The sequence below is a fragment of the Dermacentor variabilis genome, chromosome 2, assembly GCF_050947875.1.
Source record: "Dermacentor variabilis isolate Ectoservices chromosome 2, ASM5094787v1, whole genome shotgun sequence".
Lineage (NCBI taxonomy): Eukaryota > Metazoa > Arthropoda > Arachnida > Ixodida > Ixodidae > Dermacentor > Dermacentor variabilis.
The window spans coordinates 221,991,908-222,008,784 of record NC_134569.1 but is presented as its reverse complement, the minus strand read 5'-3'; the positions used below and the strand labels follow the sequence as shown (position 1 = coordinate 222,008,784).

Here is a 16,877-nt window from a genome sequence, read left to right as displayed (position 1 = left end):
CTAGCAGTGGCTGCGATACTGACTTTTCTAGATGGCGTTAGCTACGCACCATATTTAGCAGTTTCAATGAAAAACTGGTGCGTTCTTTAAAATCCTCGAATCTAAGCCGACCCTAGAGTTTGGAATATGATTATTTGAAAGAAACTATCGGCCTAGATTCGAATAAATACGGTAACTAAATATTTGATTATTGTTAAGTCAGTAATGCTATGTTTTTTTCATTAAAAGGATTAAATCCCTCGTTCAAATTACATGAATAAGTTATTCACTGGCCTCAAGCTATTCAAGAAATAAAAAAAATGTATTTCAAGGTTGCTACTGACATCACCCACGTCAAGCGTCGCGTAAAACATGGTAGTGCCTTCACCAAGTAATTTAGGTTTCACAATGTTCACTCTGCCCTAAGCTTAATGTTTGTGCTCTATTCCTTGCTACCACTGCACAGAAATGGCAAAAATAGGTCATGTCCACAAATGTGGATGTCGTGACTGAAGAGGACATGAGCTATTTTTATCAACTGATAGCAAGCTTGTTGGTATGAGGCCCGAACTTTGTCACAAGTGAGATTCTATCTCAACAGCTGGTGTGTCAACCTCAACTGTTTTGACATACTCTCAGCCCGTGCACAATGCTTCAGTGTTGTGTTTCACTGCTTTAAAGAGTTTATTTTGGTTTGGATGAGGGACACCTGCATCTCTGCATCAGCCAACACTTTGTTTTTTAGAGCGCAGCTATTTTGTGCCCATTTCTGTGTTTCGTGCCACTGTTAAGCCTCACCGTTGGCCTCGTTCTAACCAAGGTCACGCGCTGCTCTAGCTGTGCGCACTCCTGCTGCCATTTCTTGAGTGCAGCGCGAGTCTTGATCTGCCCTTGTCCTCCAAAGCCGAAGCACATGTTCTCGCCTACCATCTTGCCTCCTTCCTGTGCGCAGCGCTGTTGCGGTGACTCTCGCTGCTACCGTCCACTCTGCCTTCGCCGTCCCTTTTCCCACTGTCGCGGGGCGCCGACAGCAGGCACACCTTGCCACCTCGCACGTGATCCACGGCTGTACGCTCCTCCATATCTGTGTTGCATGGCTGTACGGCTCTCAGCCGTGTCTCTCACTTCCCAGTTTGTGGGGCACATTAGTCAGTGGCATTTGTCGCCTCTGGCAGTGCTTGCGCCTTGCTGTTCTACCTTACCTACCTTTACCTGGCGCAGTGCTGTTGCGGTAACTCGAGAGACAGTTATAGTATTTCGTCCCCTTACTTCTACTTCCCACCCCAACCTTGTGAGGCCACATTGAGGCCTGTCTGTGAGTGAATGAGTGTGTGACCTCTACTCAATACCCCTGTTCTCCACCCATTTCCTCATCCCACCTCAGAAGAAATAATGAATAATAATTGCTAATCTCTCCCCCCCCCCTAATGCGGTGGTGACCCACTAGCTCAATAGTGGCGGGTTACGGTGTGTGCTGCCCAATCCGAAACGCAGAACCGCCTCCGCTCGGCACTGTGTGTTCTGTATGCGCTTGCCTGTTGTTGAAATAAGGCAGCAGCTGCGCTCAAAGGTCGCATTACCACGAAGCATAATCCTCGGCCAATTTTTGAGCTCAAGCTCCTTGAAAGACGCGGTGGCACGCTCCCTTTCCCGTTCATTCCTCAATGTGTAGGTCATTTCTATTCTCGTTCTCCTTCCACCACACGTTCGCCCCACGGACCATTTGAAGCTGAACCGTGAGTTGTACAGTCAACGTCCAATTTTTCGGGCTCCCTAAGGCCGCAAAAATGTCCAAGAAATCGCGAAGTTAAAGAAAAATGTATGCGTGTCTTCTACTGCTGTTAAGGGCTCAAATCACCACAGGCACATCCGAAAAGGCCTACCAGTACACTTATTAGGCATATCGGTGCTCGTACTGTGACAGGAGATGGCAGGTGGACGCGTATATAATTACGGAATACTGTCTCCCATGACAATTGCACCTTCCCCCCCTCTTGTTATGCTTCACCGCAATACTTTAGCGCATGCTTCACCGCATAACTTTTCTACATTAAGGCGAAGCTGACTTGCAACGTGCCGTGCTTTGCAAGCTTCGAAGCCAATCGCGAGGACCACGAAGACGGAGTTGGTGCCATTGCTGACAGCAGAGAATTCTTTCAATGAAGAACACGGTGCCGAATGGCAAGAAGCTTAACAGCGAACGTCGAAGCGGCTAGGCCTAGCGTTTACTGCGGTGGTGGCTACAGCTGCCAGCGGATCTGCGTGTGAGAGCGTCGGTTTGAGGCAGCGAGGTAATAAGAACGGTGGCAGTGGTGGCTTTGATTAATGCCGTTACGGACATGCGGTCAAGGCAAGAAGTCCAGAATATTGGGCAGTGAAGGGTTCTTGTGTCCGAAATTTCAGACATTCTTATACATTGATTCTATTGGGTACGTGGTGATGCCACGAAGCCATCCAAATTATCAGGCGTTCGGAAAGTCAGTCGTTGGCAATGCACTGGCAACTCCTCCCGCCGACAACAGGGCGTCACAAGACGATTAGTTATGATCCCTCTCTTTTACGCAAGCGAGCATTACTGCAACTTTTGTTCCCTTTCAATAAAATTACAGCTAATTTTCCCTAGTAGAAGCACAAATTCCCTGAGTTTTCCCTGAGTATTTCCCAGACTATTCAAAATCCCTGAGAATTCCCGGTTTTCCTGTTTGGTAGACACCCTGATCCCAAAGGGTGCAAACAGTTTTTAGAGTGTACCACAAAAAAGAAGAATGCATTAAAATAAAGGAATATGTACAGTGCAGGCACTGTTGCTGCTCAGTAACATGCGACCTACCATTACTGAAAAAGGGAGAGAGAGGAGAGGAGGAGACATTGCTCTTTCTGCAAGTGACCTTGTCAAAATTTCAGTCCAAGCCAGACAACAAGACTCACCTGGCAATCATCAGGCCACTGACAGATGTCTCCGAAAGCCGTTTCTCAGCGTCCTCCCAGCTCAGAACGTCCCCGCTACCTGCACATATTCAAGGGACTCAGGAATGTCTGGGGCACACAGCACAAGAAGGAATGTTCTTTACTTTTGTAATCTTGTGCATCTGGTGTACATTGTGAGAACAAGGTTGTTTTGCATTCTGGTGTGCTGACATATCCACCAGTTAAGAAAAGTTTTTCTTTTTACTGTGTCTAGAAAGGCTTAACATAATATAAAAAGGCTCACCACACCTAAATGTTGTACAGTGACGATGAACTTGCCAAAAAAGAAAAAAGAACACTCTTTGCATTTGGGAGCGAATGAAATGTATCGAGGGAGCCTGAGTGCACTTCGCCACCCACGCTTCTTCAGATAAAAGCTTTTTACACAAGCACTTCACAAGACATTTATGTCACTTGAAGAATGTTAAGACATTTCTATCGTGTTCAAGCTGTTTATTTACAGACATTCCCGCATCTCCCTTTACCCAATGCCCATTCTTTGGAACCGTAAGATATCTTGAACAAATAAATGCTTATTGAAAAACATTCCTGCAGATTTCATAAAAAGAGCAGTGTGAAGTAGTTAGCCACAGTAAGTTAATCTTTTAGGAAGATGTAATGAAACTGGGCAAACTGCATTTTCTTTCAGCTGAAATGCAAATGTAATCAACTTATTTATTATTTTAATGAAGCAGACGCACCCCTGTGTATGTGCTGGCTGAAGAGGAAGACGAAGGACCGTGCCGTGATCGTGAGCGAGCCCCATGCTACGGACAGCCCTTGCGGTGCCTTTATATACCTAGCGTTGCACAATGTTGTCAACAACAATAAACCTCGTCATACTTTTCATAGTTTGCGACAAAGGTTCTCGTGAATGACGGAAAAGGCTGCTCCGGTATCGACTAGTGCCACTGCGGGTACTCCCTCTACAAAAACAGTAATAACATTTTGCGGCAAAGATTAAGGTCTTGAGAACGTCAATGTAGTTGCAGTTCTTGCCTCAGGAAATGCACTAGTCAGTTTCCCTCTCCAGTGGGAGTTTGACGGCGCAGGGGCAAAATTGAACGCCGATGAGGGGAAGGAGAATGCCGAGTTCCCGACCGACGGTCAGTGTCAAGATGTCGCGGTGAAAATGTAGGCGTGGCGGCGTATTGTCTTGCGTAGCTGGGCATGTCAAAGGTGGTATGCATAGTTGGGACACGGTGGCGACAGAAGCGTGCCACATGGCCAGCAATGCCGCAGGTGAAGCAGATAGGCCGGTTGTCTTGAGTGTGCCATGTCTCGGTGGGACGAAAAAACTGTGGTGATGGTTAGGCAACTGGAAACGAAGCTGGATGCATGGACGATGAAAAGGAAGCTGTCGGTGCAGGTGGCCATGCAACCATGGCTGCGTAACTGAGAGGCAGCGACGTAGGGTGAGTGGCAAAGTTGGTATAGGACAGCGGCACACTCATAGGATTGGGTTCGGGGGTTGTAGGAGCTGCAGGAAGCGCTTCAGATATCCGAGTCCAGAAGGCTTGCTGGAGCGTTAGAGGCAAAGTTGCCATAGCTGCGTCACTGTGAGGCAGCAGCGAGAGCTGCCTGGCCGCCTCTTCACGAATAAAATCTTTGATATGCTGCGAGAGGGTCGAGTTGGTCAGGTCGGTAGAAACTGCGATGCTGGAGATGGAATCGGTGTGCTAAATGTTCTGGCGGGCGATGGAACGTTGGCGGCGCAGCTCATCAAAGCTCTGGCAGAGGTTAATGAGGACGGATACGCTAGTTGGCCTTTTGGCCAGCAACATCTGGAATGCGCTGTCTTTGATGCCCTAGAGGATATGCTTGATCTTGTCATCCTCTGACATGCTGGGATTTACTCGCTTGCATAAATAGAGAACATCCTCGATGTAGCTGGGGAATGTCTCTCCAGGCTGCTGTGCGCGCTGGTGTAGGCACTGTTCAGTGCGTAGCTTACGCACAGCTGGGCGACCAAACACTTTGGCAAAAAGGGTATTAAACGCTGACCAGCTTGTAAAGTCGGATTCGTGGTTGAAGAACCAAAGTTTCGCTACGTCAGCGAGGTAGAAAGGCATGTGGGCCAGCTTAGACTGGTCATCCCGTTTGCTATGGGAACTTACACGCTCGCACGATGACAGCCAGTCTTCCACGTCGTGCTTGGCGGTCTCACTGAAAATGGGTGAGTTGCGTTGACGGGGGATGCCAGCCCAGATGACCATGGGCATGGTGCAGGCAACGAGGTGGCAGGATCAGGCATAGTGCAGGGTGATCTTGTTGGCAGAGTTCGAGTACGGAGCTCCAGGACGAGGCGAAGGATCTCAGCAACCTCCTCCAAATGCGACAAGGTTTATTGTTGTTGATAATGTTGTGGAACGCTAGGTATATAAGGGCACTGCAAGGGCTGTCCGTAGCACAGGGCTGGCTCGTGATCACGGCACGGTCCTTCGTCTTCCTCCTAAGTTGGCACATACACAGGGGCACGTCTGCTTCCATTATATTATCAATAATTGAATTTCATTATTTGGGAGCCAGTACCATATTTTCACAGTGGCACTGCCAAACGTGTCTTACGTTAATGTCATTTTACTGCTTACAAAAGCTCTGTTCTCATGAAAGTGACTGTTTGGCCAGCTAGAAACCTTACCTATTACTTTATTTTGCCTTAGCCAAAGCACAGAGAGATATGAGCTACGTCCTTGAGTGTGGCCAGCCTGTTTCGTAATCCATTATGCATGTTGCATTTTAACCCTTTGAGGGTCAATTATTTTCGCCATATGTGACCGCCCAGAGTTGATTTTTTTTATTGCAGATTCCAATTTTCTTTAGGGACTTATTTCGAAAAAAATTTACCGTAATTTTTCTAGGGTGGCCGTAAAGTGAGAAAAAAATTTTTGCGTTCGTATATATTTACTTTTCATTTATGAATAATAACAATAAAAAAGGAAATAAACTTATAAGAATGACAAATTTGATGCACTGTTATACACATAGTTCAAGGCTTTGAAAATGCGCACACGAGAATATTTCGCAGGACTCAAATGTTCCTGCTCTTACACTAATATTTATGTCCATATCGTAATTGAACTGCGTAAGTGACCACACACAAGAAAACTGGGCAATTGTGTGCCCGCCAGAAAAGCAACACATGTGAAAAACTTCCGCTAATCTTAATCTTATCGCCAAGCAGAGGCAATTATATAACGCAAGTCTCACCCTCTCCCCCAAAAACAGAAAGAAAAAGGAAATGCATGCACGGCAGCATGTTTCCTATGCTCACTGCTGTGAGCACTAAACGAGCGAGAAACAGGTGGCTGCCATTTGAGCGATTAGTAATGAGAAAGCCATAATTTTTTACAAGCGCAAGAAGCCAAAACCGCCCGCGGAACAAAACCCACGCGCACGCGCACCAATGCGCGAGCGGTAGTATATAGACACGCCGAAGCAAACTAGTAGCTCTGAAACAAACCACGCAACGAAAACTGAGAGAGAGAGGCACGAGAAAAAAATTCCCTGTATTCGCACATAATGGCAGCACATGCCAAGAAAGAAAAAATTTGGAAATTGGTGTGCTTTTTAAACATACAGACGGCGCCATAAATATATGGCATCGACCATTTTGGACTTGTTCGCGGCGCCGTATATTTATATGATTGACCCTGAAAGGGCTAAGTCATTCCTGAGATAACTAGCTGCATGAGTAACACCATTCCAGAGCCACTGAGTAAGCAGCGAAATGCCAGGATATGAAACGTCAGCTCATAGAAACCCAACGGGCACTATTGAACAGCAGTGGTTGTTTGGGGGCGGGGACTCAACCTAAGGTACCATTTATATGCAAATCAGGGGGGGCTACCTTTACTAGTACAAATATGAACAACGCCCACCGTTTGCCATAAAGACACGTAAATCCACAAAAGGGAAATGAAATAAGAAATGAAATGAAATGAAATATTTCACAGGTACGCCTGTGAGATACACCTCTCCTTGGAGAACAAGGAACCATGTCAAATGGATTTGCGCAGAAAGAAGCGCAGGAAGAAAGAACACTGCGAAGAACAAGTAAACAAACGAAAGTGTAAAATAAAGATTACTATAGTTGAATACAACTTAAAAAAAACAGCAGTTGGCAACCAAGGCACACGAACTGCGTGGGGTTGTGTTACTCCACCAGCCAATTACAGAAGCAAACAAAATCGTTGTCATGCGGCCTTTCAGAATGGCGTCGTACTTGATACCTCCGGAGCGTCTGCTGTTCTTCAAGAGTCTTTTCATGGGCGGAACCAATGAGGTGTGCAACAGACACGGACAAAGTGTACGGAGTCTGAGCATTTCACTCTTTAAAAGTCTGCGGTGTAGTTCATTTCACTGCTGAACCCATGTTGCTCATGAAACTTCACTGCCAACTGAAGGGACACTTGACAATAAATAGTTGCAGTGAAGCAAACATATTGTTACGTCCACAAAAGGCGTTACTTTGAAGCCGGGTAGCGTTAGATGCGATGGCCTCGATCAACTGAGCGCCTGTCGAGATTCAGCTAGCCAGCCACCCGTTGTCTTCTTCGTTCACCACTCTTCGGTGCCCCCGCATACTGTTTGTTGAGGCGTGAACTCACTATGCACGTAAGAGCGTCACAATATTATTTCAGTTCAATAAAGTATTAGGCTTTCGTATTTCCACTATAATAAGAGAAAGAAAACGTATTAAATTATGCAAATAATATTATTTTTGTGGTTACCACCTTATTTGGGTAAGAGGAAAAATGTGATGTACGAATTATTTGCAGCCTCGCAGAGGAACAGTGGCTGACGGTTATGAGGGCATGCGCAGGGCTTCACTGCAGACTGAAGTTGTATCCTACTATAGCGGAGTTTTTTTTTTAGTTAGCTCTGGAAGAATTGTAGAGAATTATATATTTGCGGAACAATCACAGTTCTTTTGGATCCCTCGTTTACTGCTCTACCAAGTGAAGTGCCAAAACCGATTCGTATTGTTATTTGGGAAGCTGCGTAACGATGCGTGGCCGCCAGTCCCGTACAACTGCGTAGAGCGCAGGACGCTGCAATCCTAGACGCACTGCGCCCACCGCGGAAGGTTAGAAAAACACCTACATAAGCACAGCAGAGAAGTGGCTACGTCAGGTGGCTCGAATGATAGCTGTAGAAGCATCATTTAAAACACACAGAATTCTGCACTTCTGGCAGCGTTTTCTCTACTTGCTTTTTAAAAAGAAAAGATGCGGATCCATAAATATTTTTGTAAACAACGGTTAAATTTCTTAATTTTCGCTTTGCCTTCCCGTCTGTCTGTTGCCTTGGCTCTCTCCCTTAGTAGATCACTTAATTTCTCAACTCCTTACGACCCTTGTTTCTATGATCTGAAGAGAAGGCGCTAAAACGACGGTGGACGAAGAAGGAACCCTCCCCACACACACAGGATGTCACTTCCAGCAATGTTTAATCAGGAAAAAACGCCACTGATTTGTACTAGGAGTGCCCTGTGTGTGTGTGTTCCTTCTTCGTCCACCATCGTTTTAGCGCCTTCACTTCAGATCATGCTTAACCAAAACGCCCAACTATCCATCCTAACCTTCTTTCCAGTTGCAAATTTTGCATGAAAAGTGCTGTACAATTAGGGAAAAACCGGACGAGGTAACAGGTGACAGTCATATTGCTTATGAGTTTAAGGGTTATTGCAGGGTGTGATGATGGACACTGTCTCGCATTATTTTATTTTCCTCCTTATCTAACCCATATCGTGGGCACATGGTTCCGAGGATCTGCCAGCGCCGTAGCGATCTGTCACTAGAGGAAGTAATGAAGCAAAAGGAAAAGTTAAACGCAAGTGACGTTTTCTCCCCCCGCAACTCTTTCTACAAGCATACAGACCAGCTGACCACGAACCAAATCCCTTTCCTGGTCACTTGATCAGTGTAAACAAAGAAGGTTGAACTAACGAAGCAACAGCGATGTGCATGACTGTTGAATAGATGGTGACAACTAAATGCATCTCGATTTAATCGTGCGGGCACCGAATCTATGAGAAAACTGACCTTCACACCGCAGCAAGCAACAAAATCCCAATAAAGAAAGGCGTCAGGCAGGGAGATACGATATCTCCAATGCTATTCACAGCGTGTTTACAGGAGGTATTCAGAGACCTGAATTGGGAAGAATTGAGGATAAAAGTTGATGAGAATACCTTAGTAACTTGCGATTCGCTGATGATATTGCCTTGCTTAGTAACTCAGGGGACCAATTGCAATGCATGCTCACTGACCTGGAGAGGCAAAGCAGAAGAGTGGGTTTAAAGATTAATCTGCAGAAAACTAAAGTAATGCTTAACAGTCTCGGAAGAGAACAGCAATTTACAATTGGCAGCGAGGCACTGGAAGTTGTAAGGGAATACATCTACTTAGGGCAGCTAGTGACGGCGGATCCGGATCATGAGACGGAAATAATCAGAAGAATAAGAATGGGCTGGGGTGCATTTGGCAGGCATTCTCAGATCATTAACAGCAGGTTGCCATTATCCCTCAAGAGAAAAGTATATAATAGCTGTGTCTTGCCAGTACTCACCTATGGGGCAGAAACCTGGAGGCTTACGAAAAGGGTTCTACTCAAATTGAGGACGACGCAATGAGCTATGGAAAGAAGAATGATAGCAGATTGGGTGAGGGAACAAATGCGAGTTAATGACATCTTAGCTGAAATCAAGAAAAACAAATGGGGGGCATGGGCAGGACATTTAATGAGGAGGGAAGATAACCGATGGTCATTAAGGGTTATGGACTGGATGCCAAGGGAAGGGAAGCGTAGCAGGGGGCGGCAGAAAGTTAGGTGGGCGGATGAGATTAAGAAGTTTGCAGGCACGGCATGGCCACAATTAGTACATGACCGGGGTTGTTGGAGAAGTATGGGAGAGGCCTTTGCCCTGCAGTGGGCGTAGCCAGGCTGATGATGATGATGACACCCCAGGAGATGCCGATAAGTACCGTCATCCAAAATGAGTGAGAAAGGCAGCAAAATGTTGACCGCCAAATAGCAGTCAAATCTCAGCATTGATTTGGCGGTACTTTAGGAATGTGTGAGGACTGGTGGTGGCGGGGGTGGGGAGAGGGGGAGTATGCCTCTTAATTCCCCCCCCCCCCCCCCCCGGGCCCACCCCTTTATTCAACAGGCGGTGGCTGCTCTCGGCTTCACATAACCATGGACAGTTCTTTAAGCCTCAACTTGTTGCTGAGGAAGTATACTTGATACACATATTAGTGCAACACTGCACAGATAAGAGGAGTGGAAAGGCTGTCCTTCCCGTACTCATCTATGTGGCATGTCTTGTTGTTTAGAACTGAGGTTGAAAAGCGCGAATAAAACAAGGACACGAAGAAACAAATACCACAGACAAGCTTGTCTGTGGTACTTGTTTTACTTGTTTCCTCGTGTCCTTCTTTTATTCGGGCTGCTAAAACTCAGTTATAAATATGAACCAACTAGCTCTCATCAAGGTCTTACTGTTGGGCTAAAATTTAAGCTTTATGCGCTGTTTGCTGGCTTCATATAATGGCTATTGGGTAAAATGCAATAATATTGTTACACTGCATGGTGGAGCCAAAGAGGAGATGAAAGATCTGCATGCGGTGCAGAAAAGGCCCGACTGCCTGTGATCTCGTCTCTATGCCCCCTCGATCATTTTGTAAATAAATCCATCTCATCCGTGACAACTATGATGGACGGTGCAGGGTAATAGCTCTGGACAACCTTCTTCTACACACCCTCCGACGAAGCCAGCGCTTTCTCGGACTACCGCCTGAACACACGGACATGAATGAACCTCAAGCAGCTGGCAGCAGCCATGACACAAGCATGCAAGATGACAGTGGGCGGCCAAGACAAGTCATCTACTGGATCCCTCAGAAAGAACCGCACACCTTTTCCAGCAAAGCTGATGAGGATGCCGACGACTGGCTGAAGTATTATAAAAGGGTAAGCGGTCACAATGGGTGGAATGCAACGACACGACTTACTAACGTCGTTTTCTTTCTCATCGGAACCGCACTTCTCTGGTTCAATAATAGCGAAAGCACGATGACAATGTAGGAAAGGTTTGTTGCAGAAATCAAGAACTGCTTTGGAGATTCACCTTCAACAAGAAAGAAGGCTGAGCACACGCTTTTGCATAGAGCACAGTTGCCCAGGGAAACATACACAACTTACATCAAAGAAGTATTGAAACTGTGCAGAATTGTGAACACGGGAATGTCGGATGAAGATAAGGTTGGACATCTCCTGAAGGGCATTGCTGAAGATGTCTACAATTTCCTTATATCAAAGGAAGACCTGTGTACTCTGCCTGTTCTGCCTTACTGTTCCCGCATGCATGACTTGCTTTTAAAATATGAAATCCTGCCAATCTACAGTTTATACAATTATAGACCTTTAATGATCTATAAACGTTGCTCACGAAGTGATGAACATTATATTTGTTATCTGGCAAAACTTCAGAAAAAAATGCATATCCTGCAGACTAGACATGAAGAGATTCGGTTAGTGTCGACATCTAGGGCATATTATAGCGAGCAGTCTCTTTCTTATACTCTTCCAGTATTATTAAATAAATTATACAAAGAAATGTTTGACCCTTTTGAGCATTCAAGTGATGCTATTAAGCGATATTTTCTCAGCAAAATTATGTGATGATATTGCAATCAGTTTAAAGCTATACCGTTTTTTTCGTTTCCCTATAACCCGTTATGTGTTTTTCTAATGCCTGTGTTTGTGCTGCAACGCATAGCGCTGCTTTTTACAGTGTTCTGTTAGCTTGTTTTAGTGTTTATTCGGAAAAATAAAAATCTCTGCTTGCGTTCTGTACTGCAAAGTTGATAAAGGGGGCAGGACCTCTGTCAAGCTTGCGAGCTTTTGGCCCTGTCTCCTTCTCTGCCTAAGCCTGCTATCATGCTGCTATCGCGCCGCTTTGCTTGTCACTTTTTTTTCTTTCTCTCCCTTTCAGAGCGACTGTGGCCGACGCACATGAAGCAGCTAACGCCATCTTGTGGCCCGCTGCGCCTACTCAGGTACTCTCCGGTGCGAAGGCAGGGCGGGACGCGCCTAGTAACGTTGGGACGCGCAACATGGTAATGGCGGCAGATACGAACTTACGGAGGTAAACATCGCCTCGTCTCGACATTGTTCGTTTCAGGGAACTAAGCAACACAAATGTTACGATTATTCTGCACAGAAAAAGCCATCCGGACGGCAAAATTTTTATCGTTATATCCGATATGTGGTGAATAACCTATCACTATAAATGATTTTTTTCTCCATAGACCTGATGCATAAAATGACACTCTCATGTCGACCCATCATTATAACTGATATATCGTTATATGTGGTATCGTTATAAGTGGACTGCACTGTATGTCAACTCTTTAAAGAAGAATTGGTGCACTTTCATGCACAAGGTGGAGGAAGAGGCACAGGACGGGAGTACCCCCAATGCACGCTTGACGTACACTGTCCTGAACAGCCGGTGCTTTGCCAACTGAAAACTAACAGCGAAATTCGGTCTTTGCATGATGAACGCATTCGCGTTGACATGGCGATGATATGGCTTGAGACAACCCACGTGGATGATATCCGTTGAGGTGGATGATGGGGAAGCATCGGCTGGAGCTACTTCATAAGTTGCATCATCTTACACCATGAAGTTCCTCGCCAGCTTCTCACAGACTGGGGCCGCTACTTTTTATCTCAGGTTCTTGAAGATCTACTTTGCTTTTGTGCCACAAAAAGTTCACGACAGCATACCACCCTCAAATGAACGGCCTCACTGAACACCTGAACCGAACACTTACAGATATGCTCTCGATGTATGTCTCCTCAGATCATTGTGACTGGGACGCCATGCTTCTATTTGTGACATTTGCGTACAACTTGTCACGTCACAACACTGCTCTCTACTCCCCCGTCTATCTGCTCTTTGGTCGTGACCCGACATTGCCTTTCGACACGCTCCTTCCAACTGCTCTTGAGTCACCATCTGAGTACACTCACGAGTGACGCTATAGCTACAGCCCCCAGACACGCCAGATTGCCCACCGTCACCTTTCTGAGTCGCAGGCAAGACAGCAGGCAGAAGAAAAGGTCAAGTACATGGAACATGGGATCAGCGTTCAGAAGGGTGAGGCGATAAAAAACGATGAGGCAGGGATTGACGATTGTGTGGCGACAGTGAACGGCTCGAGCGTCTGATGGATGCAGAAGGGCCGCAGTCATGGTATGTCGGGCCATCGGGTTGTCATTGTGGCAGTAGTAGAACATGCAGTGTGAAAACGAGGGCTGACGATAACAGCAATAGCGAGAAATGTGCCCGACACCACTACAATGGAAGCATATGGGCTTGTCGTCTGGTGGTTGCCATTGGGCCGGATCTCGATAGCATCGAAACGTTGGTGGAGGTCGATGAAGAGGGGCAGGGCTAACCGGATACCGTGTTATGGAGCACATGGGTTGAATTCCTGCGTTGGCTGGATGAGGGATAAGGGAGGATGACGTTCGACGTTGGTGGATGAGGGAAATAGTCGATTGTGTATACTCAGAAGGGAGCACGAAAGAAGATGGTGACGCAGCCTCGATTTTGTGCCGCACAATTCAAACAACACTATCTGTAGTGGACGATTGAAGGGCCGAATGGGTGTCTTGGCACGACGATGTAGCGGCGGCGTTGGAAAGCCGCATGAACTGTCTGGCAATGCAAGGGCTCTTTGCGTCTTCGTAACGTCTGCACTCACAGAAAATTTCATCTACCGTCGAGCAGTCTTTAAAAACGAGCAAGTTAAATGCATCATCGACGATGCCCTTCAGAATGCACCTCACTATGTTAGGCTTGAGCATACTGGCATTGACTCGGCGGCAAAGAGCTAGGACATCAAGGATGTACGTAACATACGGCTCGGTAGCTGTCTAAGCCCGACAGGATAGGTCTTTCGCAGCAGCGTCTTCACGACCAGCGAGCTTGCCAAATAGGTCGCGAAGTTTCCGCTTGCATACATCCCAGCTGGGCAACTCTTCTTCATGTGTGTCATATCAGGTAGACGTAGAAGAGAAGATTTGCAAGCATCACTGTCGGGTCCCATCGGTCATTTGCAGCGTTGCGTTCATATATGCTAAGCCATTCTTCGATGTTGAATTTGTCGGTGCTGTTACCAGAGAAGGTGTCGGGGTCGCGCGGATGGGTCAAGACAACTGACAGTTGCGGTGTCGCGGATGCTGACGGCCCGGGTGCGCCGGGTGCTGATGGTGTGCTTAACCCAGCAGCCTGGTCATCTGTCAGCATGGTAGGACGGCCGAGGACAAGCCCGCTGCGGAGTTCCGTCTTGTGCAATACCCAGCATCTCCACCAAAAAATGAAACAGGCAGAGAAATAAGGTTAGATGTTTACTCTGCAGAAGATATGGTCGGTACAACCAGTATGGCCGAACGTTAGGTTATCCCCACTATGTCGTCTCTTTCATCTTGTTGGTGATCACCATCTTTGTCCCTCTTCTGGTACCGTGACAAAATTGCCAGGTATTGTCGCCAACGGCAGCAGCAAGTTTCAGGCATACCCGATTATCAATCTGGAGGCTAAGACAGTGCGCCGTGGCAGACCGCTGTGCCTCTTCGACGACAACTGCATGAACGTGCATCCCGGCGTGAGTCTCCAGCTTCTGACCGCGGCCTTACTCCTTCTCCGACCAGCTATCGCTATTCGCCATCACCTCGCCATCGCTCACTTTCACCACCATCCCAGCTGGGAAACCATATGGTGCAAGCGATGGAAGTGAGGTCGCGGGACGGTCAAGTAGTCCTCCGCCTATTGCCATGCGCAAAAACAAAGTGTGTGTCTGTGTTGATGCTTTAAATACTGGTGCCTTAGTCGATATCGGTGCTACAGTTTCTGTAATGAATGTTTTGTTTAAGAATCGTCTTGGATGTAAAGTGATGTTCGCGTGGGACCAAAAGACTACTTTTCGTGGACTTGGGGGCGAACCACTGCGGCCCGTTGGAGTTTGCTCTGCTATAGTGAGTGTGGGTGGACAAGATTTTCTAACTGAACTTGGTGCTTTGGAACACACCACCCGTAAAATTATCCTTGCAATTGACTTTCTTGGTGAGTGTGATGCAATGTTAGATTGTGGGGCTGGTGAAATTTCTCTATGAAGTCACGTGGTAACACCCACACCAGCAGTATCTGGCGTGGACAAGCAGAGCGTATATTGTGTGTCTCACGATGTCCTCTTACCGGCTCAGACTGCAGCATTTGTTCCGGTGACTTTCACGCATTGCCCTCCGCATCGCTGCCATGGTTTAATTGAGCTGTCCTCCCATACTATGCTGAAGAAAATTGTCCTGGTTCCTCGATTCGTTATAGAATGTGTAGCTGGTCGTGCTCACGTGTGGATGGTGAACGCATCTTAAGAGCAAGTTTTACTGCCGAAAGGACTCAAGCTGGCCACCTTTGACTCAGAAGTAACTGTCAGTATTGACACCGTTGATGCTTATATCGATGTGAGGGCAGAAAAGTGTGACTACTCTATGGAATTCTACCGCATGACGAACAAGTCGCTATCCTCTTCAGAATGGAAAGAATTGCAAAAGGTGCTCATTCGCTATGCGCCAGTATTCGATTTCACACAAGATGAGCGTCCAATTTCACTTCCTGGCTCGTGAACACGACACCTCACAAACACGAGCCAAGCGACACCTGTTGGCCAGAAGCCGTACCGTGTCTCTTCCGCAAAACGAAAAGTAATCACTGAGAAAGTTCAATAAATGCTGTGGAAAGGCAGGTGTCTTGCAGTACCTGGGCAGCTCCAGTGATATTAGTTAAAAAGAAAGGACAATTCTTGGAGATTCTGTGTTGATTATCGAAGACTTAACGCAGCCACAAAGAAGGCTACATACCCTCTGCCATGCATCGACGATGCCATCATACAGCCTCCTACTCCACCTCCGTTGACTTACGATCGGGGTATGTACTGGCAAATACAGATGCACCTGATAGATAAAGAGAAAACTGCCTTTGTGACGCCAGGTGGTTTCTCCGAGTTTAATGTCATGCCTTTTGGTTTATGCAATGCGCCAGCAACTTTTGAAAGGTTTATGGACACAGTGCTGTGCGGATTGAAATGGGAGATCTGCATGTGCTACCTCGATGATGTAATCATTTTTGGCAAAACAGTTAAGGAGCACAATCAGCGCCTTGGCGTCGTACTGCATACAAAACGCTGGACTGGTTTTAAACTCAAAGAAGTGTCCCTTCGGTGAGCACCAGACTCTCGTGCTCGATTTTCTCGTCGACAAAGATGGTATTCAACCTGACCCTGAAAAGATTGCTGCAGTGTGGGATTTTAGCCAACCAAAGACAGTGAAAAACCTAAGTATTTCCTTTGGCCTGTGTTCGTACTTCCGCCGGTTTATTAAGAACTTCACCCAACTTGCTCACCCACTCACGTGCCTCCTTGACAAAGACAATCCCTATGTATGGACTACAGGGTGCGAGGACGCGTTCCGTAAGCTGAAGTATCTACTAACCTCTGGGCCTGTCTTCCGCCATTTCGATCCTGACGCCATGACTGAGCTACACACTGATGCTAGTGGTGTGGGCGTTGGCGTCGTCCTCGTTCAACTTATCATGGGTGCCAGCACGGCGTTGCGCATGCAAGTCGGACGCTGATGGGAGCAAAGCAAAATTACATCGTCACCAAATTGGAATGCCTGGCAGTAGTCTTTGCAATCCAGAAGTTTTGGCCATATTTGTACGGTCAGTATTTCAAGATAGTGACGGATCATCATTCCCTTTGCTGGCTTGTTGGACTGCAGGATCCTTCCAGACGGCTGGCACGTTGGGCATTACGCCTTCAAGAGCGGTCAGTGTCATACCGATGCCGACTGCATGT

The 16,877-nt window shown here is 46.8% G+C and overlaps 1 protein-coding gene across 2 annotated transcripts in view; it reads right to left on the bottom strand.

The window, feature by feature from the left end:
* Positions 1 to 16,877, bottom strand: part of Dus3 (Dihydrouridine synthase 3) — a 99,086-nt gene that overhangs the window by 15,278 nt on the left and 66,931 nt on the right. For both annotated transcript variants that reach the window (XR_012826231.1, XM_075682642.1), the window contains exon 10: positions 2,908 to 2,986. Coding sequence is in view for 1 of the 2 variants with exons in the window: in XM_075682642.1 (XP_075538757.1) it covers positions 2,908 to 2,986 (79 nt within the window). In the remaining variant the exon portion in view is untranslated. The remainder of the gene's footprint in view (positions 1 to 2,907; positions 2,987 to 16,877) is intronic.